Below are 22,648 nucleotides of genomic sequence, written 5' to 3' on the forward strand. Positions count from 1 at the left end.
GAAGAGACGGGGTAGAGATAGAGATACTGTATATATAGAGAGAGAGGGATAGAGAAAGGGGGAAATATAGAGAGGGGGATAGAGAAAGGGGGAGATATGGAGAGGGGAAGAGAGGGAGAGAGAAAGGGGGAGATATGGAGAGGGGGAGATAGAGGAGGGCAGATTTGTATTCAACATGTGTCAATTTCCTTCTCATTACAACAGTAGCAATTGCAGCAGAAGCATCCTCCTTACTGTCAGAGGCTGGGCTGTAACCCATCACTGGGAGGGGAATATATATATATGTGTACACTGTATACACCACGCCAAGGACAGAGCTGGGTGTCACTGTGAGGCTGTGACAGGGTGTGTGACAGCCTAGGAGTTGAGCAATGCAGATTGTTGCCTCACTCAAGATGAGGAAGGAGGAGGAGGCTCAGTGGTGTGTGTGAGGGATGGCAGGAGATGGCCATACAAAAAAACCCCATCAAAAAACACAGGCTTGTCATTAGCAATAAGGCTGCTCAGGTTCCACCCCAGGGATGGCTGCACAGGATTCTCTACCTGCAAAAGGTTCCACCCCAGGGATGGCTGCACACCTCACATAAACAGGTAGGTCTGTGTGTGTGAATACGTAACACATAGAAAAAAAATATATATATATATATATATATATATCATGAAGATACATACAGATACAAGTATACATAAACATATAAGATATATATGACAAATAATAATAATAATACTGTGTATATATATATATATATATATATATATATATATATATATATATATATATATATATTAAACACACATTTTATATATAGAAAACAGTACACATGTAAAATATAGAGAAATGGCTATATATATATTTGCTATTTTGTATAATATTTATACATTTGTACGTACATAGATTTTCAAATATACATATAGGTAAACATATCAAGTATATTCATCACATATAAAAAAAGACACAAATATGTACACACATGCATTCATACTGTATGTAAAGTCACACAAATGCATGTATATGCCATATTTTGTAAATCATTTTATATACATATATAATTGCATGTGTGTATGTTTGTGTGTTTATGTATGTATGTATGTATGTATGTATGTATGTATGTATGTATGTATGTATGTATGTACAGAGAGAGCAGAGGGAAATATATATATATATATACACATATGTTTGTGTGTATGTAGAGTTATATACACACACAAAATAAATAAATATATATTTTTTTGTGTATCTAAATTTACATATCTATCTATTATCTATCTATCTTAGATAGATAGATATACACACACACACACACACACACACACACACACACACACACACACACACACACACACACACACACACATTTTGATATGCAAATTGAAAATATGTAGGTACAGTATGCATAGTTTTAATTTTATATTTATTTTCCATTTGCTTTATATATGTTACTCAGCTATAATACCAAGGATGGCGCGGGCAGCGGCAGCGCCAGCCTCCCCCTCACACACACTACTAGACCATAACATATATACAGTACACAGCACAGACACGGCGCGGGCAGCGGCAGCGCCAGCCTCCTCCTCACACACAGAACGTCATAACTCCAGCATAGCTGCTGACCTTGGACGTGGAAGATGTATTGGATGAGCCGGAAATAGAAACGCTGCAAGGAGTTTAAAGAGAGGGGGGGGGGGGGGGAGAGGGGGTGAAAGGCATCGGTGGAAACGATAACTGTCTCAACGTTTTCACGTGCGGTCACAAACAGGGAGCAGAGCGAGTGGACACGGAGACCCCCAGATCCCCAAAGCTTCGTTACGTTGCCCAATGTGACACTAACCTAACTTATTAACATCCCATTAAGACGAACGGCGTATCTTCCAATGACAGTGACGTGAGGCTAATTCGTGTTTTCTCCCGCAAAGAGCAGAGTGTGAACTACTAATGGGCGTTGGTGATAATGACACGCAAATTATAGACAAACTATAGACAAATGAGGCGCTATCATAGCAACACATCTGCTCAAGGTTAACGCCGGGACTTAACATCACATTAAACCAAAACTTGGTGTTACTCCCACCCGGACCCTGAAATAGGGCTTTTGCAGAGTCTGGATGCGAGTAACATCACAACTATCAATTAAATAACAGCGTTATTTCCCTTGTCTCCTCTTTCTCACCTTGAGTTAAAGCCCTATTCAGGGTCCGGATGGGAGAAACCCTACGGATACTTACTGTCCCGTTATTGGAAGGTAGCGCAGGGTTCTGCTACAATAACATGATGTTAATCCCTGCGCTAAAGACATGTAGTGCGCTGTTGTTTTTTCACATACAGTAATTAGCTTTGCGGAAAACCGTGTTAAGTCAGGAAACATGACGCCTGTTACTGACGTCACGTTCTGAGCCCAGAGCTGCCGGAGCATCGGGAAGCAAACGGCAGGTCCCACCTTGGAGAGGCCCTGAGGACTCCCACCGCACAGGTCCCACCTCGGAGGAGCAGCAGGGAGGCTCAGAGGATTCCCACTGCACAGGTCCCACCTCGAAGGAGCAGCAGGGAGGCTCAGAGGATTCCCACCGCACAGGTCCCACCTCGGAGGAGCAGCAGAGAGGCTCTGTGGACTCCCACCGCACAGGTCCCACCTCGAAGGAGCAGCAGAGAAGCTCTGTGGACTCCCACTGCACAGGTCCCACCTCGAAGGAGCAGCAGAGAGGCTCAGAGGATTACCACCGCACAGGTCCCACCTCGGAGGAGCAGCAGACAGGCTCAGAGGATTCCCACCGCACAGGTCCCACCTCGGAGGAGCTGCAGGGAGGCTCAGAGGATTCCCACCGCAAAGGTCCCACCTCGGAGGAGCTGCAGGGAGGCTCAGAGGATTACCACTGCACAGGTCCCACCTCGGAGGAGCAGCAGAGAGGCTCAGAGGACTCCCACCGCACAGGTCCTACCTCGAAGGAGCAGCAGAGAGGCTCTGTGGACTCCCACTGCACAGGTCCCACCTCGAAGGAGCAGCAGAGAGGCTCTGTGGACTCCCACTGCACAGGTCCCACCTCGGAGGAGCAGCAGAGAGGCTCAGAGGATTACCACCGCACAGGTCCCACCTCGGAGGAGCAGCAGAGAGGCTCAGAGGATTCCCACCGCACAGGTCCCACCTCGGAGGAGCTGCAGGGAGGCTCAGAGGACTCCCACCGCACAGGTCCCACCTCGGAGGAGCAGCAGAGAGGCTCAGAGGACTCCCACCGCACAGGTCCCACCGCACAGGTCCCACGAGAGGCTCAGAGGACTCCCACCGCACAGGTCCCACCTCGGAGGAGCAGAGAGGCCCTGAGGACTCCCGCCACACAGGTCCTATACTGTCTAATACTTTAAGTGTAGAAAGAATTCAGAGTAATGTCAGGCTGAAACACACATATGGACAAACTACCACCTAAGGACTTTTATTGGCAAAGATTTGCTACAAGTGTCTGTAGATGTCCAGGCAGCTCAAAGTGCACACGTTGCTACACGCAACAGAGAGCAGGAACTTCGACATTAGTTTTAATGCTCCTGAAGGTCTGGAGGGATAGAGATGTCAATGATAACGTAGAGTCGCTAAATTTCAGGATTCATCAAGTATCCCATCCAGATATAGTTGCTGTTAATATAACTTTTGGCCCAGAGGCTGTTGAAGATTATTTGCTTCTCGTTACAAAGACAATGTAACATTGTGGCAGGTCCTGTTAAATACATGGATCTCGATGGCTTCTGGAATGGGGGATATCAGTTCAAAGCGAAGTACAGGTATGAAGACATGCCATTTACTGAATGCATCGGCAGAGATCATGGACATTGGTTTTAGAAAGGACAACCCAACCAGTGCTTTGCGAGAGTGGACTTGCTTTCGGGGATTGCCCAGAAGCAGAACATAACCAACATCAAGGGAAGATAAAACCAAAAACGACTGGAGGTTCTCCCCAGCTACATAAAGATGCAGAGGATAATCTACCCCTCACACAACTGGAGAAAGTACTAAAGTCATTGGGGCTGTGACGCCAACACCCCACTATGTAGGACATCTCACCCAGAAAACCAGAGCCTCTATCTGGGCCCTTACATGTGCAAGAAGTCAGAACTGAAGATACAGCGTCTATAATAGGAAAGCAACATGAATTTGCACTGTGACCATGCAGAGGAAGACATCTCCAGAGGAAGTGGTGGCCATCCAGGTGAGGCTATGGAACCTCAGGGCAGACCTAGCACGTCATCTGAAGATACAGGCCAAGGAGGAAAACTCTGCTTCCATAATAAGTATGAAGCGGTGGCTGATAACACCTGGGGAAACATGATAGCAGATGCAACCTGGACGTAGGGAAGACTACCCGTACCACAGAGCACTGCAAAGACAACAGGAATGGGCGAACTCTTCTCACCTGCCCTCCACCTTTAAGGGGAGAGGAGCACTAGTGTGAAAAGTATTAAAACAAATCGCACGAAGACTGAAACGTTTTCAGTACTAAAGCAGCTTCCATATTAAGCATCACAAACGTATTTTTTGGTGTAAAATGTACACACGGAAATCTAATTTTAAACCGGGCTTGTCCGCTGCCGTGTACTAACCTGACATTTCTCCCGTTGCGCCAGCAGTGTCAAATAAAAGTGTTGTTTTTTTTCTATGGCGCACACAAATTAAGTGCACTGGGCGTTCAGATGTACGTAGTGTGTACCAAAAAAGCATGTTGGTGTGTGCCAAAAAAAAGTGCGTCAATCTCGTTCAACTTCGCGTAAACCCTAAAAAGTCTGTTAATAGCGGTAGTGACTAATTAAGTTGCTGCGTATCAACTGACAATGGATTTGACGTAGCACTGATGTTTAATTATATAGTTTACCAAAATGTAGTGTTTTCACAGTACGGTTACTGGAAATAATATTAGGCGAATATTTAATATTTAATATTTACTAACACTAGTTATAAATAAAAAACCACACATCATTCTGTACCAATCAGGTAGTGAACATAAGGCAATGCGCAAAAACGCGTTTCAAACAGCGAGCTGTGCGTCATATGTTTGAAGTCCCATAATGACCTTCATACAGGCAACGCTCATTCCAGGAAGGTTTGTACTGCTGCTTTTTAGCATTAACATTTTGATGCCTAAAAAAAAAAAAAGGTTTTAAGGATATCCCTGCTTCAGCACATGTGGCTTAATCAGTGGCTTAGTCGACACTTGACCTCTTGGTGGCCCTTGAGGACTGCAGTTGGCCAGCCCTGTCGGAGAACATACAGTAGGCGATACGCCAGGTTACACAAACATGAAGGGAGAGGCAAAAAGTGACAACATGTATGCTAGATACAGACCTGATTTCACAATGTGACTCTACAGCCAATGTACTTTTCTGATCCAGCATCTATGGCTGTTCCACTGAATTTGGAAATGTCTTTCCAATCAGGTTCAGGGTACCCCAAAAAAGTGATAAAAGCCCTTCAGCGTACAGCGTTGATAAATCTACACTTATGAGCACGTTCACATGGCTGAGACAGGTCCACAAACCCGCCTTGCCCCATAATCGCAAATCTTCCACCGCAGCAAAGGATTCTGGGTAATGACATGCACATGAGCACTATTGTGTGCGGGCCAAAAAGTAAAGTAGGTGTAAATATAGCTAGTTCATTCTGCAAAAGCAATTTGAAAGCAGAAAATAATGTAAATATAATCAGAACAGACAACTCCTTCTAAGAATATCTTAGAGAGGGTTCATTTTGGGGTTTGTTTTTTAATGGCCCGAAACCGAAAATCTCTAGAAGCCTCGAACCCTCCTTCCCTCCCCCTTTGGATCCTGAGACACTGGGCAAGAATACGGTGGACACAAAATAGCTGTGGGGTCAGGCTCGCTCCGGCAGCCAATAGAAAGTTGTCACATCATCAGGAGACGATGTTATCACTTTCTACTGGTGATCCGGGGGCCATATTTGTAGGAATTTTTTGTGTCTCCTACTGACACACAAATACTCAAAATATCTCTAGAACCGGCAGGTCCCATGAGGTCAGGGAGACCAGAGATCAACTGTAGGGGATCCCTTGGTTGAAGTACAATAAACCCCCCCCCCCCCCCCCACCAAAAAACAGGGCTGTTCTGGAGCAGTTAGTAGACAGGGGTGTCTTCAACTAGTTCTCCAAAGGGGCCAGATCAGAAAACAATTGTGAGTAGAAGTGCCACAAGCTTATTGCAATGTCATTTTAGATACACTTAAAAGACTTGAAAATGATAAGAATTCAACATTTTAGTAGCATATATATATACTAGCTGAGAGACCCGGCGTTGCCCGGGAGAGGGGGCGGAGGGACAGTGGACGGGAGGAGCGGAGGGGGGAGGGACAGTGGACAGGAGGAGGGGAGGAGGGGAGGGACCGTGGACAGGAGGGGAGAGGGGAGGGACAGTGGACGGGAGAGGGGACAGTGGACAGGAGGGGGGGGGACAGTGGACAGGAGGGGGGGGGACAGTGGACAGGAGGGGGGGGGGACAGTGGACAGGATGGGGGGGGACAGTGGACAGGAGGGGGGGACAGTGGACAGGAGGGGGGGACAGTGAACAGGACGGGGGGACAGTGGACAGGAGGGGGGGACAGTGGACAGGAGGGGGGGGGACAGTGGACAGGAGGGGGGGGACAGTGGACAGGAGAGGGGGTGGGTTGCTTACAATTTCCGTGTCCCTCCTCTCCACTCCCCCTGTATGTTTCTCCGCTCCCCCCTCTCTCTCCGCTCCTGCTCCCCCCCCCCATGCGTAGCTCTGGTCCCCACCCTAGAGTGTCTGACACACACACACACACAGTGTAACACACACACACACACACACACACACACACACACACACACAGTGTAACACACACACACACAGTGTCACACACAGTGTCCCCCCCACACACACAGTGTAACACACACACACACACACACACACACACACACACACACACACACAGTGTAACACACACACACACAGTGACACACACACACACACACGTCACCTCTCCTTCCGTCCGCCGTCATCTTAATCCGCGAGGGAGGAAGGGGGTCCTTCCGGGCGCCGCCATCTTAGGCGCCGCGTGTCCACTGCCTGTCGGAGCACCGGGGGGGAGGTGAGTGGAGCACCGGGGGGCAGGTGAGGGAAGCACCGGGGGGGAGGTGAGCGGAGCACCGGGGGGAGGTGAGCGGAGCACCGGGGGGAGAGCTGAGCGGAGCTCCGGGGGGGAGAGCTGAGCGGAGCACCGGGGGGGAGAGCTGAGCGGAGCTCCGGGGGGGAGAGCTGAGCGGAGCACCGGGGGGGAGCTGACACGGAGAGAGGAGAGCGCGCGGGCGCGCAGCGCGTGCTCCGGGGGGGGAGCTGACACGGGGAGAGGTGGAGAGCGCGGCGGCACGTGCTTGAGAGCCGTGGGGGGAGTCCCGGGCGCTCGCTCCGCTCCCCCGCTGACTGTAGCGGCGCTGGGGGGGGGGGGGGGGTGAAAGCGCGGGAAACAGGGAGACACGGGGTATGTTGGTTCTGTGTGGTGTGATCTCCGGAGGAGCTGCGGCCACGTGCGGTGTCCGTTGGTGATGTGAGGATCACACAGCGCTGCTCCTCGGGGGGGGGGGGGGGGGGGTGTGTGCGGTGTCCGTTGGAGAGGTGAGGATGAGACAGTGCGGTGAGGTGAAGGGGAGGTGTGTTGGCAGTGTAGGCCGTAAGAGGCGGTGTGAGCGTGCGGTGTGTGTGGTGTTGTGTGAGGGTGTGGAATGTTGCAGTGCTGAAAGCAATAAGACTGGTACCTGATTGTGCAGTTCTGTCGTGGTAGCAGGCGGTCAGGGTTTTCTGGGTTGAGAGCAGTGAGGGTTAGGTGCAAATCTCTCAGAGCAGTGAGGGTTAGGTGCTGGCAAGCGTTCCCAAAGCTCAGTGAGTGAGTGGTGGGAGAGTGTGTCAGTGGTGTAGGTCAGTGAGGGGTGGGACAGTGTGGCAGTGGTGTTGGCCGCAGACCAATGAGAGTTGTGCGGAGGCGGACCGCAGACCAATGAGAGGTGTGCGGGGGCGGGCATGGCCTGAGGCGGAGTGACAGGCCAAAGGTGCAATCAGATTGTCCGTAGGGACACAGGAAGATGCAGACAGGCATACAGTGCTTTCACTAATATATAATAAGATATATACAGGCATACCCCGGTTTAAGGACACTCACTTTAAGTACACTCGCGAGTAAGTACATATCGCTAAATAGGAAAACGGCAGCTTACGCATGCGCCTGTCAGCACGTCCTGAACAGCAATACTGGCTCCCTACCTGTACCGAAGCTGTGCGCAAGCGGGGAGACTATAGAGCCTGTTACAAATGCATTATTTACATCAGTTATGCACGTATATGAAGATTGCAGTACAGTACATGCATCGATAAGTGGGGAAAAGGTAGTGCTTCACTTTAAGTACATTTTCGCTTTACATACATGCTCCGGTCCCATTGCGTACGTTAATGCGGGGTATGCCTGTATAATAAGATATATATATAATAATCAAAAAATAAATAGATGATACCGTTCTGTGGCTAACGAAATGCTTTTATTCGCACAAATAAAAGCATTTCGTTAGCCACAGAACGGTACTGGTATCATCTATTTATTTTTTGATTATTGAAGCTCGGCTAACACGGTACTGATACCTCTACATATATATATATATATACACACACACATACATACACACACACACATATATTTATTTTTACATTAGCTTAACTTACAAATGAGTGGCAGTGTGAAAAATTACCTGCCTGAGCAACTAGTATGAGTTAGCAGGGCCATATTATGGCTTTCCCCGGGCTGCATTTGTCCCACAGCCTGCCAGTTGAAGAGCTCTGTAGTGGAGCCAAGGTTATCGATCGAAGCCACAGATGTTTCACAGCTCCTGGAACACTGTATGTAAGAGAAAATTTCAACTATAGAGACAGTGATAACAGGGACTGACAGAGGAATACCTGTCATTTTGTGGCAGGCACCATGGGTCATGTTCCACAGTAATGTCCATTGTCTATGACAACATGGCCAAATACCACTGTCCAACAGAGGCTGATGGATGACTTCCAAGGAATTTAGGGAATTATGAGAGAACATCATCTCTGCCGATTGTGTTGCCCGAGATTTGTTTTATTCCTAAAGAAATAGGATATATCACCTGATGGGATATTAGTGCAAATTGGGACAGGAATCCAACAATGTCGGAGATAGGGTTGCTAGGTGGCTTCTCAAAAAATGCTGGACACAATGGTAAAAGGTGCGACGCACTCGAGACGCACACAGGCTTGACACACACACACACCTCTCTCCACTCCATGCTGTTTCCTCCTCTCCTTGGCCCCACCCCCAGGCTCCTGACACCTCCTCCTGATTGACTGCATTACCCAGCAGCAGCCAATCAGGATGGAGGAGGCTGCCCAGCCCCGTAGCAACAGCCCTGCTCTCTCCTCGCTCAGGGAAATCCCCCCCCCCCCATGCCAAACAGGGAGGTTATACCGGACACATACATGTCCAAGTCCGGTTCAATACTGGACACCTGGCAATTCTAATTGGGGACCCTGGCGATAACTATGTGTGAGTTTTTGTGGACAGGGCTCTGTGTTACTGTATGTGACGTTTGCGATTAATATCATTTTGTATATGTTGTAAATGTATTGTGACAAACGGCTTACTCCGGGGCTCCGCCGTCTGTCCGGGACTGTTAGAACACGGTCTTTTAGGGTAGGTTAAATGATGAGACGTCACGTACTGTTCCTTTAAACAGGCTATGCCTGGTTTATTCAGTCCCAGGCACTGAGACTGCCACAGTTTAAACAGAAAACAAAGCCAAACAAAAAGCTGCTCGTCTGAGCGATAACTTAAACTTAGATGTCCCTGACTCAGAGTTGGAAGTGGCTTGTCCACTTCCACCAACAAAATAAGTACCTTTGCAGTCTTTAGACAAACTAACAGAATGAATGAAGCGATTTGGGAAAGAGGCTTTCTCACCCCTCTGCAGTTCAGCAGCCTTCCAGGCTCTTGGGCGGGGCCCAGAGGAAACAGGAAACAGGTCTTATATACCTGAACTCTAATCAGCATGACAGGTGACAGAAAACAGGCAGCAGACAAACTGTGGAATGGAGTGCCTGTACCACGAGGCTGTCCTGTTCAGCTTAGACAGGACAGAAACTGTTCAGTATCCTGGGAGCCCTGTATATGGAGTTTATTACCAACCCCTGGTTTCTGTCACATATCCTCCCCCCCAGCTCAGACCTCGAGGGGTGAGCGACCATGGATATTAGGGAGTGCATCCTTGACAACCCGTCGGCATTGCCATGTTTGTGCCCCGACCTGTGTTCCACAGAAAATTTAAAGGGCTGTAGGCTTAGGAACCACCTGGTCACCCTAGCGTTCTTCTCCCTATTTTGACACATCCAGGTAAGGGGTGCATGATCTGTGACCAATCGGAACTTTCTCCCCAACAGATAATACTTGAGTGTCTCTACAGCCCACTTTATTGCGAGACACTCTTTCTCGACTATGGAGTAATTTTTCTCCTGGGGATTTAGTTTCCTACTTAAATAAAGGATGGGGTGCTCCTCCCCTTGAGACTCCTGGGAGAGTACCGCCCCCAGCCCTACCTCAGATGCGTCGGTTTGGACTACGAACTCTTTGGAGAAGTCAGGTGTGACCAACACTGGTTGGGCACAGAGAGCTTCTTTCAGGCTTCTAAAGGCCTGTTCGGCTTCGGGGGACCACTTTACCATTAGCGGTCCTCTTGCTTTTGTGAGGTCGGTTAGTGGGGTTGCCTTAGTTGCAAAATTGGGAATAAACCTCCTATAGTAGCCAATTAACCCCAAAAAGGTCCTTACTTGTTTTTTTGTGACTGGCCTTGGCCAATTTTGTATCGCCTCTACTTTGAGTGTTTGTGGTTTGAGTAACCCTCTACCAATAGAATACCCCAGATACTTGGCCTCCTCCAGACCAATAGTGCATTTAGCGGGGTTAGCAGTTAGTCCAGCAGACCGAACTGCGTCGAGCACAGCTTGGACCTTTGGAAGGTGGGACTGCCAATCTTCACTATGGATTACCACATCATCCAGGTAGGCGGCAGAGTACCGAACATGTGGTTTTAAAATTTTATCCATCATTCTTTGGAATGTGGCGGGAGCTCCATGTAAGCCAAAAGGCAGCACCTTATATTGAAAGAGGCCGTCTGGGGTTGAGAAGGCTGTTTTTTCTTTTGCCCTTTCTGTGAGGGGAACCTGCCAGTACCCTTTTGTTAGGTCTAGGGTTGTGAGATATCGGGCTTTGCCCAGTCTCTCTACAAGTTCATCCACCCTGGGCATAGGATAAGTATCAAATTTTGACACCGCGTTTAGTTTCCGGTAGTCATTACAAAACCTTGTTGTACCGTCTGGCTTTGGGACTAAAACTATAGGGCTGTTCCACCCACTTTGGGATTCCTCAATTACGCCTAGTTTTAGCATTTTTTTAACCTCTAAACTTATAGCCTCTCTCTTGGCCTCTGGGATTCGGTACGGTTTAAGGTTAACTCGGACCCCCGGTTCAGAGACTATGTCATGTTTAATTACGTTAGTTTTACCTGGCTGTGTAGAGAAGATTTCTTTGTTCCTTCTCACTAAACTCTGGACCTCTCGTTTCTGATGCACGGACAGTGTTTCAGCTATGCTAACCTCTGGGTCAGTTTCTTGATTCTCTGACGGACCTGGGGGTACTAGGGTTAACAAGACCTCTCTATCTTTCCAGGGCTTGAGTAGGTTTATATGGTAAATTTGCTCAGGTTTCCTCCTACCTGGCTGCCTTACCCTATAATTTACTTCTCCCACTCTTTCCAAGACCTCATATGGCCCATGCCATTTAGCAAGGAATTTACTCTCCACGGTGGGAACCAGAACTAGTACCCTATCACCTGGAAAAAAAATTCTGACCCTAGCACCCTTATTATACGTATTCCTTTGTGCTTCTTGAGCTTTCTCCATGTGTTCCCTCACTATGGGTAGGACTGCAGCAATGCGGTCCTGCATTTGGGCAACATGCTCTATTACACTTCTGTAAGGGGTAACCTCGTGTTCCCAAGTTTCTTTGGCTATATCCAGTAAGCCCCTTGGATGTCGGCCATACAATAGTTCAAACGGGGAGAAGCCTGTGGATGACTGGGGAACTTCCCTAATGGCAAATAACAGGTATGGTAACAAACAGTCCCAGTTTTTCCCATCCTTATCGACCGCCCGGCGTAACATGCTCTTTAAGGTTTTATTGAACCTTTCCACTAAACCATCTGTTTGTGGATGATAGACTGAGGTTCTGAGATGCTTGATTTTTAGGAGTTTACATAGCTCTTTTGTTACTTGGGACATAAATGGTGTTCCCTGGTCAGATAAGATCTCTTTAGGAATTCCGACCCGGGAAAACAGAAGTACTAACTCTTTTGCTATGTTTTTAGCAGAGGTGCTACGTAGGGGAACTGCCTCCGGATATCGGGTAGCATAATCTAATATTACCAATATATGCTGATGTCCCCTAGCAGACTTTATTAGGGGTCCTACTAGATCCATAGCAATCCGGTCAAATGGTACCTCTATTATGGGAAGGGGTACCAATGGGCTGCGGTATGCTTTGAACGGGGCGGTGATCTGACATTCTGGGCATGAGGAACAATAGTTTGTAATTTCTGCCAGAACCCCAGGCCAATAAAAGCTTCGGAGAACCTTTTCTTTTGTCTTTTCCACCCCTAGGTGTCCCCCCAATGGATGACTATGTGCGAGGTGTAATACTACGTTACGGAATGTCCGTGGTACCAACAATTGTTTAGTTGTAACTGATTTTCTTTTATCAACCCGATATACTAGGTCGTTCTCTACCTCGAAGTAGGGGTAAGCAAGTGACCTATCTGGTTGGCCAGGAGTACTATTCTGGTCCCGTATATTTCCCCTTGCTACCGCTAATGTGGGGTCCTCCCACTGGGCCTTCTTAAAACTCCCAGGACTGACCTCTAGGTCAGCGAGGGTCTTATCCTGTACTGGGGTGGTAAGTGGCTGATCAACATCTTGATTTGGGGTATTCCCTACCAAAGTAGTGATGGGGAAGGGAATTTCACAGCACTCCTCCTTTTCCCCCTTCTTATTTGGGCCCTCGTCAACCTCCATTTCTGAAAAAGGGAAAGGATTTGTTTCTTCTAACACTTCGTTATGGTCTGCTATTGAACTCTGGGCGCTATTCTGAGCTGGGGACCACATTTTTAGAAAATGGGGAAAGTCGGTCCCTATTAACACATCATGTGCCAGTTTGGGTACAACACCCACCTTGAAATCTAAAGAACCAAATTCTGTTTCAAAAAAAACATCAACAGTGGAATATTCATGATTATCCCCATGTATACAACAAATTGCCACTCTTTGTGAACTGTTTACCTGTTTCTTCTTAATGGGCAATAGGTATTCGGACACTAGTGTGACCATACTCCCAGAGTCAAGAAGTGCCCGAACCCTCTTACCATTAACCTTTACAAATGCCCACAGATGGTTATTCAAGGGGTCCTCTGGGCTAGGGCCCATACATTGGGACAACAGCGAATAAGGTTCCACGCTGTTGCATTGCATGGGCTCATCATTTAGTGGGCAGATTTTTGCTGTGTGGCCCCTCTCATGACAATTTACACATTTAGGTACATAGTCTGTGTCCCACTTAGAGCCTTTTCCCGGCTCCCCATGTTGGCTATTGCCCTTAGTGTGCGAACCACTGTTGCTGGAGCGGCGTGAAGGTGGTCGCCGCTCTTCAGCGCCCCTTAACCCCGGTACCCTTTTACCGTCTCTGGAAGAGTCCTGGAACCTCGGATAGTGGGGTTGCTCCACGACTGTGGGTTGCGGGTGCTCTTCTGCTGCACTGTACCTTTCTACAAGGGCCACAAGCTCATCCGCATTGTGGGGGTCACTCCGACTGACCCAACGGCGTAAGGCAGAGGGAAGTTTCCTCAAGAACTGGTCCATGACCAACCGTTCCACGATGTGGCTTGCTGAGTTGATCTCGGGTTGTAGCCACTTCCGGGCGAGGTGGATGAGGTCATACATCTGGCTTCGGGTGGCTTTATCCATCGTGAAGGACCATGCGTGAAACCTTTGGGCACGAACAGCCGTGGTTACGCCGAGGCGGGCGAGGATCTCGAACTTCAATTTTGCATAGACGTTAGCTTCGGCTGGCTCTAGATCAAAGTAAGCCTTCTGGGGTTCGCCGCTTAGGAAGGGTGCGATTAGACCAGCCCACTCAGCTTCTGGCCATCCCTCTCTCTGTGCCGTGCGTTCAAACGTGAGAAGATAGGCTTCCACATCATCCGAGGGTCCCATCTTCTGAAGGTAGTGGCTTGCCCTGGTCATTTTCGGAACTGGGGCTGCCTCTGCCAGTGGAAGGTTACTGATAGTCCCCCTCAGGATCTCGAGTTCCTGCTGTAAGCCCTGAGCGAACCGCTTTTGCTCCTCTCTCAGCAGGCGGTTTGTCTCTTGCTGGTTTGCATTAGTCTCTTGCTGGGCTATTAACAGCTGTCGCTGGGTTTCACTCGCCTGTTGCTGGGCTTCATTCGCGTCTTTCTGGACAGCGACATTGCGTACCAGCGCACTCACCACGTCTTCCATCTTGTTTGGAGAGAGAGAAAAAAAAACCTTCTTTTTTTTTTTTTTTTTTTTTTTTAAAGTTCTTTAACCCCCAGACCTTTCAGTGTTCTGCCCGCATTCTCCACCATATGTGACAAACGGCTTACTCCGGGGCTCCGCCGTCTGTCCGGGACTGTTAGAACACGGTCTTTTAGGGTAGGTTAAATGATGAGACGTCACGTACTGTTCCTTTAAACAGGCTATGCCTGGTTTATTCAGTCCCAGGCACTGAGACTGCCACAGTTTAAACAGAAAACAAAGCCAAACAAAAAGCTGCTCGTCTGAGCGATAACTTAAACTTAGATGTCCCTGACTCAGAGTTGGAAGTGGCTTGTCCACTTCCACCAACAAAATAAGTACCTTTGCAGTCTTTAGACAAACTAACAGAATGAATGAAGCGATTTGGGAAAGAGGCTTTCTCACCCCTCTGCAGTTCAGCAGCCTTCCAGGCTCTTGGGCGGGGCCCAGAGGAAACAGGAAACAGGTCTTATATACCTGAACTCTAATCAGCATGACAGGTGACAGAAAACAGGCAGCAGACAAACTGTGGAATGGAGTGCCTGTACCACGAGGCTGTCCTGTTCAGCTTAGACAGGACAGAAACTGTTCAGTATCCTGGGAGCCCTGTATATGGAGTTTATTACCAACCCCTGGTTTCTGTCACAGTATGTAAACAACTGTATGTTGCATTTTTAGAATAAAGATACAGTACCTCTCACACACACTGCTACACCATGGCATGTGCACACAGCAAGGGCAGCGGCAGTGCCAGCCTCCCCTTTATACACACACACACACACACACCTGCACCATAACATGTATACACAGCACGGGCAGCGGCAGTCACAGCCTCCACCTAACACACACTACTACACCATGATATACTGTATATATATTGCACAGGTACAGTGCGGTCAGCAGTATTGCCCGCCTACCCCTTATCTCATCAAAGGGAGGTGCCACTAACCCTATTATATTATAGGAATCCCGTGGTGAGACGCTGGGTTGTCGCTGACCTCTGACCCCTGAAGAACATGGCGCACAAGCTGTCCCCGGTGGAAGTGTTTGAGAGGAGGCCGCGGGACTCGGTGTCCTCGCTGGATTCGGATAAGCTGACCCCTCCTGAGGGCGCTGGGGAGGAATCGTCAGACAGTGAGGGGGAGCAAGAGGGCATCTCACACAAACTCATCCGGAAGGTCTCCACCTCGGGGCAGATACGAAGCAAGGTGAGGAGGTTACTGCACTCATTTATATGGAGTCTCACTCACAGGGGTCGGTCTCACTCGCAGGGTTCGGTCTCACTCACAGGGGCAAGTCTCAATCATTTATAAGGTTCACTCACTGAGGGAACGTTCACTTACTGGGAGCAGACTCACTCGTTTATACTGATGCTCACTCACAGGGGAGTCATGCTCATTGGGGGCAGTCTCACTCATGGTTGGGAACTCACTCATTTATACCGAGGCTCAATCACGGGGTTAAGTCACTTATTTATAGAGGCTCTCTCACTGGAGGGCAGGCTCACTCATTTATACTGAGGCTCATTCACTGATGGTAGTCTCACCTATTGGGGGGCTGTCTCACTATTGGAAGGCAATTTCAGTCATTATCAGGCCATCTCACTCATTAGCAGATAGTCACTCATTAGTGGTCTGTCTCACTCATTGGAAGACATTCTCACTCATTAGAAGGCAGTCTCACTTATTAGCAGACAGTATTGCTCATTAGAAGGCAGTCTCACCCATCAGCAGCCAGTCTCACTCAATAAACGGAAGTCTTACTAGCAGGCAGTCCCACTCAGAAAACAGTCGCACTCATTGGAAGGCAATCTGAGTCATTATCAGGCAATCTCACTCATTCAGTCACTCATTAGCAGGCTCTCTCACTCATTGGAAGGCAGTCTTACTCTTTAGCAGACAGTCTCACTCAATAAAAGGTAGTCTTACTCATTAGAAGGCAATCCCACTCAGAAGACAGTCTCACTCATTGGAATGCAGTCTCACTCTTTAGAAGGCAATGTAAGTCATTAGAAGGCAGTCTCACTCAGTTAGCACTCTGCTGGTGGCAGGTGATGGCACATGCTGGATGTGGGGCTCCCTACGCCCCCTCTGTCTCTTCCAAGGGGATTAAGGACGCTCTTTATCTCTTTAATACCTAAACACACCAAGTCACTTTGACGCTGGGCACTTTATAATCCGGTTTATCTTCTGATGCCTTAATACAAAGTGCTCTGTGCTCCATTATTCCCTCTGCAGCCTTCTCTGCTATTCCTGTATTAGTCCCCCCCCCTCCATGCACAGCTCTGTCACTGCACCTCCAGCCTGCACTGCAGCCCTTGCTGCTATTCCATGTACTGACACCACACACACACAGCTGTCACTGCACCTCCAGCCTGCACTGCAGCCCTTGCTGCTATTCCATGTACTGACACCACACGCACAGCTCTGTCACCACCTCCATCCTGCACTGCAGCCCTTGCTGCTATTCCATGTACTGCCACCCCCCACACAGCTCTGTCACTGCACCCCCAGCCTGCACTGCAGCACTTGCTTTCTATTCCATGTACTGACACCACACACACAGCTCTGTCACTGCACCTCCAGCCTGCACTGCAGCCCTTGCTGCTATTCCACGTACTGACACCACACACACAGCTCTGTCACTGCACCCCCAGCCTGCACTGCAGCACTTGCTTTCTATTCCATGTACTGACACCACACACACACAGCTCTGTCACTGCACCTCCAGCCTGCACTGCAGCACTTGCTTTCTATTCCACGTACTGACACCACACACAGCTCTGTCACTGCACCTCCAGCCTGCACCGCAGCCCTTGCTTTCTATTCCACGTACTGACACCACACACACAGCTCTGTCACTGCACCCCCAGCCTGCACCGCAGCCCTTGCTGCTATTCCACGTACTGACACCACACACACAGCTCTGTCACTGCACCTCCATCCTGCACTGCAGCCCTTGCTGCTATTCCATGTACTGACACCACACGCACAGCTCTGTCACTGCACCCCCAGCCTGCACTGCAGCCCTTGCTGCTATTCCACGTACTGACACCACACACACAGCTCAGTCACTGCACCTCCAGCCTGCACTGCAGCCCTTGCTGCTATTCTTGTGCTGTCTCCATGAATTAGATAGTAGTTGTGTTAGTGCAGGGGAGCACACAGCTGCTTGGTGCTACATGCTCTTTCACCCATTTATTGCCATGTCAGTTTATTTACCATTCCCTTACCTCTCTGCCATTTTCTATCTTACACTGCTACTGTATCTTGGATTTTTCATCTGTGTTAAACTCTTTAGTGAATCAGAATTGCTGAGGAAAAGAATTCACCAGCGCTTGTTCTACAATATTAATTGTTAGGCCAACAAATAAGGAACAGCTGATACTGCTATACCGACCCCCCCCCCACGCACAGCTCTGCCACTGCACCTCCATCCTCTCCTGCAGCCCCCCCCCCTGCGATTCCGGTGCTCCCCCTGCAGATTGATACCTAGGCTTTGCATCCTACTATGCACAGATGGAATAATACTTTTATGATCCCGGCAGCTTAATCTTGTGCGAAGCTCTTAAATCGTCACGGCTGGTGGCAAAGAGGTGGGACGAAGGAGGGGTGGGAGTGTTTAACCTCTGTGGTGCTGGAGACAGGCCAGCTTCCCTCCCCAATGCGTTGCAGGCCCTCCTTGAGAAAGCGCTGGTAGTTGAGTGAAACGCGTGGGAGGACTACTCTGCCATTCTTTACCACTCACTTATGCTTTAAATAAAGCCTTTTTCAATTTGCCGTACCTGGGTACCCGGCGTTTTGAATTTTTCCTATATGAGGACTGCCCGGGCAATATTTGAGTGCCCTTAATTTCCTTCAATCTTGCTGCCTCATGGATGACACTGAAGATCAGACAGTGACAGAGAGAGAGGGGGCAGAGACGATAGTGCCAGAGAGAAGGGAGAGTGACAGAGAGAGGGGACAGTGGCAGAGAGAGAGAGAGGACATGGGGAGAGAGAAGGGACAGTGACAGAGAGAAGGGACAGTGAGAGAGAGAAGGGACAATGACAGAGACAGGGGGCAGTGACAGAGCAGACAATGACAGTGAGGAGGGACAATGATGGAGAGAGAGTGGACAGGGGCAGAGATAAGGGGCAGTGACAGAAAGAAGGGACAATGACAGAGAGAAGGGACAGTGATAGAGAGATGGGGAAGTGACAGAGAGAAGGGACAGTGACAGAGAGAGAGGACACTGGCAGAGAGACAGGATAGTGACAGAAACAGGTGGCAGTGAGAGAGCGAGGACACAGTGACAGAGGCGGGACTGGGGCAGAGATAAGGGACAGTGACAGAGAGAGGGGGCAGTGACAGAGAGGGGACAATGACAGAGAGGATAGGGGCAGAGAGAGAGAGAGGACCATAACAGAGAGAGTGGACAGTGACAGAGAGAGGGGACAGTGACAGAGAGAGGGACAATAACAGAGAGAATGTACAATGACAGAGAGAGGGACAATGATAGAGCGGGAACAATGACAGAGAGAGGGGGGACAGTAACAGGGAGAGAGGAACAATAACAGAGAGAATGTACAATGACAGAGAGAGGACAGTGACCGAGAGAAGTGACAGGGACAGAGAATAGGGGCAGGAGGCCAGAGACTGGGGAATAAAGAGAGTACAGAGACAGTGACAGGACACAGATGGGACTGTCACAGAGGACACACATTGCTGTAATGTGGGAGTCTCAGTTATTTCGGGGATTATCAGCGTCCTGCACCCAATCCTGTATTTACGCACACACCTCACCCCGAACCCCCACACTCCCCTGCGAGGGCGGCCGCAGTCATATCGTTTGGTATCTGGGGGTTCACAGACTTCTCATCCTGTCTACAAAACTCTGGGATCGAATGAATGACCGTGCGGGCAGGCGCCGATTTACCCCGACAGAGAGGGGGGGGGGGGGGCTCTCCAGCCCTCAAGTGCCATCAACAGGCCAAGGTTTAAGCTCATCTCTGCTTCAGCACAGGTGGCTCAGGCAGTGGTTCAGTCATTGTGATTGAGCAAGGATATCCTACCCCTGATTGACATGTCCTTATATCAGCTTCTAACATCAAGGGGCTGCAGATATATACAGAAGTAGCAAGACCCACCGTCTCCGAAGCAGTGGCTGAAAAAGCTGCGGGTCGGGTGGCAGTGCCTGCCGCAACATCGCTGTGGGGGTCCATTCTCCCGGATCGGACCCCCACAAAACAATAATCCTCCAGTGCCGGGAGCCACCACCATGGCACAGCCATGATATATATATATCATCGTCAGCCCTTGTTGATCCACTGATAGATGAAGACCTCCCCAAGGATCTTCCAGGTACTGCAGTTGCAGCCTGTCTTCTTCACGTTGTACATATTCAGCATATATTATATATATATATATATATATATATATATATATAAAATCAAAAAATAAATAGATGATACCGTTCTGTGGCTAACGAAATGCTTTTATTTGTGCGAGCTTTCGAGATACACTGATCTCTTCTTCCGGCGATGTTACAATGAATGAAGCAAGCAAAGGTTATACTTAAAAACAGTGTCTCTTGGAATGTTATCTGTGCTGGTCCTTCCCCCGGTGTGGATGAGATTTATGGCTAGAGGTGTTAAAAGGTTTCTGAAAGTAAGTGATGTAAGAGTGTGTGTGTGTGTGTGTATAACTGTGTGAATATAAATAAATGGAGCCCAAAGTGTATACAGTGCTTTACAAAAGGGGTGTGTGGAGTGGGAGTTAATATAAATGGTGTGGGTAGGTGTGGAAATGTGAGAGATAGTAGCATAACTAAAAGTGTGTGTGGATACTTTGTGGTCCCTATTGGTACATACTGTGCTATATGTATGCACACACAGCTGTCTCTTACACATACCAATACTCCTTGTTTTTCCATCCCTATACACCAATAGGGACTATATATATATATATATATATATATATATATATATATATATATATATATATATATAAACCCTGTCTTCCCATATGAGAAGGCACAAAAGCAGCAACACTCAGATATAGCAAAAAGATATGTATTAGCAGTGACAAAACAGCACACTATAAACCCAACGTTTCGGTCCTGGCAGGACCTTCCTCAGGGGGGTGCTTTATATATATAAAGCAGAAAATAGCCGTGTTAGTCCAGTTGCGATAGTGCAGAATAAATGAGTTCTTCAGTTCTTGACCTGAAGAAGAGAGGAGAACTCTCGAAAGCTTGTCCTATGACATAAATTGTTAGTCCAATAAAAAAGGTATCACCTAATACTGAAGAACTCATTTATTCTGCACTATATATATATATATATATATATATATATAAATTTATAGATGTATTAAGTAGGTATTCATCAATGTGTGTGTATATATATATATATATATATATATATATCATCACACCCTTGTCGACCCACCGCTGGACGAAGCCTCCCCACTGATCTCCCAGGTACTGCAGTTACAGTCTCTTCTTCGCGTTGCTCCAACACATTTTGTGATTTCATCCTCCCCGCTTACTTTTGGTCGTCGTCTTGGTCTTTTATTCTCTCATTGAATCCAGTTGGGTTCCATCTGTGTCCAGCAATGGCCATTTCTGCGTGCGATATGTCCAGCCCATCGCCATTTTAATTTCTTCACCCTTCACATACTGTATATATATAAGCAACGTGGATAACAGGCAGCATCCGTAGTACCTAGAAGATCATTGGGGAGACCTGGGCAGAAGATGATGAAATATATATATATATTTATAGCATCATTATACAGCAAAGCTTGTTCTTGATCAGTGTATAGATACTCAGAATCATTATACAGTGCAGCGTGTTCATTATGAGGATGTGTACCATGATATTAGGATAATGATGCACTCTGTGTGACTCAGCATTAGAATGGGGGTGAGGAGGGTGATGATGAGTCATATATTTGTGTCCTCTCTGCTGTGGGCGCGTGTTACTCAGCCTGGCACCGGGGGGACGGAGCTCCTCTGATGCCATGCTCTGGTAGGGACAATGTTAAGTGGGCATCAGTCAGACATGGGCTCCTGACATTGGTGCTGCCGCCTCTGGAGTGGGATCCTGACATTAGTGCAGCCGCCTCTGGGGTGGGATCCTGACATTGGTGCAGCCGCCTCTGGGGTGGGATCCTGACATTAGTGCAGCCGCCTCTGGGGTGGGATCCTGACATTAGTGCAGCCGCCTCTGGGGTGGGATCCTGACATTAGTGCAGCCGCCTCTGGGGTGGGAGCCTGACATTGGTGCAGCCGCCTCTGGGGTGGGATCCTGTCATTAGTGCAGCCGCCTCTGGGGTGGGATCCTGACATTAGTGCAGCTGCCTCTGGGGTGGGATCCGGACATTAGTGCAGTTGCCTCTGGGGTGGGATCCTGACATTAGTGCAGCCGCCTCTGGGGTGGGATCCAGACATTAGTGCAGCCGCCTCTGGGGTGGGATCCTGACATTGGTGCAGCCGCCTCCGGTGGTGGGATCCTGACATTAGTGCAGCCGCCTCTGGGGTGGGCATCAGTCAGACATGGGCTCCTGACATTGGTGCTGCCGCCTCTGGAGTGGGATCCTGACATTAGTGCAGCCGCCTCTGGGGTGGGATCCTGACATTGGTGCAGCCGCCTCTGGGGTTGGATCCTGACATTAGTGCAGCTGCCTCTGGGGTGGGATCCAGACATCAGTGGCCCCTATAGACTTCCATAGGGTCACCCTATTAAATATCAGGTACGTCTCTTAAAATCTATAAATGTCACTTCTTGTTGCATCTTTGGTTAATTCTGCACAGACCATAAAGGGATGACAGAACATACCCTAAATAGACCTCTCTGGGCCCAGCACAGACACGCAGAGCTGACCCCGTCCGGTTTTCTGTCAGTTTTCCATCACATGGGGTTATACGCAGCAGTCGTTACATACACAGGAAGCGATTGTGGTTTTCATGCACAATACCCAATTACACATCGCTACCCCTTCCCTGCCAGAG

The 22,648-nt window shown here is 48.7% G+C and overlaps 1 protein-coding gene across 1 annotated transcript in view; it reads left to right on the forward strand.

Moving 5' to 3' along the window:
* Positions 1-452: 452 nt before the first annotated feature.
* Positions 453-22,648, forward strand: part of LOC142467393 (diacylglycerol kinase delta-like) — a 105,506-nt gene continuing 83,310 nt past the window's right edge. The window contains exons 1-2 of the mRNA XM_075573025.1: positions 453-591; positions 15,618-15,861. Coding sequence (XP_075429140.1) covers positions 15,670-15,861 — 192 coding nt within the window. The 5' untranslated portion in view covers positions 453-591; positions 15,618-15,669. The remainder of the gene's footprint in view (positions 592-15,617; positions 15,862-22,648) is intronic.

This window comes from Ascaphus truei, chromosome 16 (genome assembly GCF_040206685.1).
Source record: "Ascaphus truei isolate aAscTru1 chromosome 16, aAscTru1.hap1, whole genome shotgun sequence".
Classification (NCBI taxonomy): Eukaryota; Metazoa; Chordata; class Amphibia; order Anura; family Ascaphidae; genus Ascaphus; species Ascaphus truei.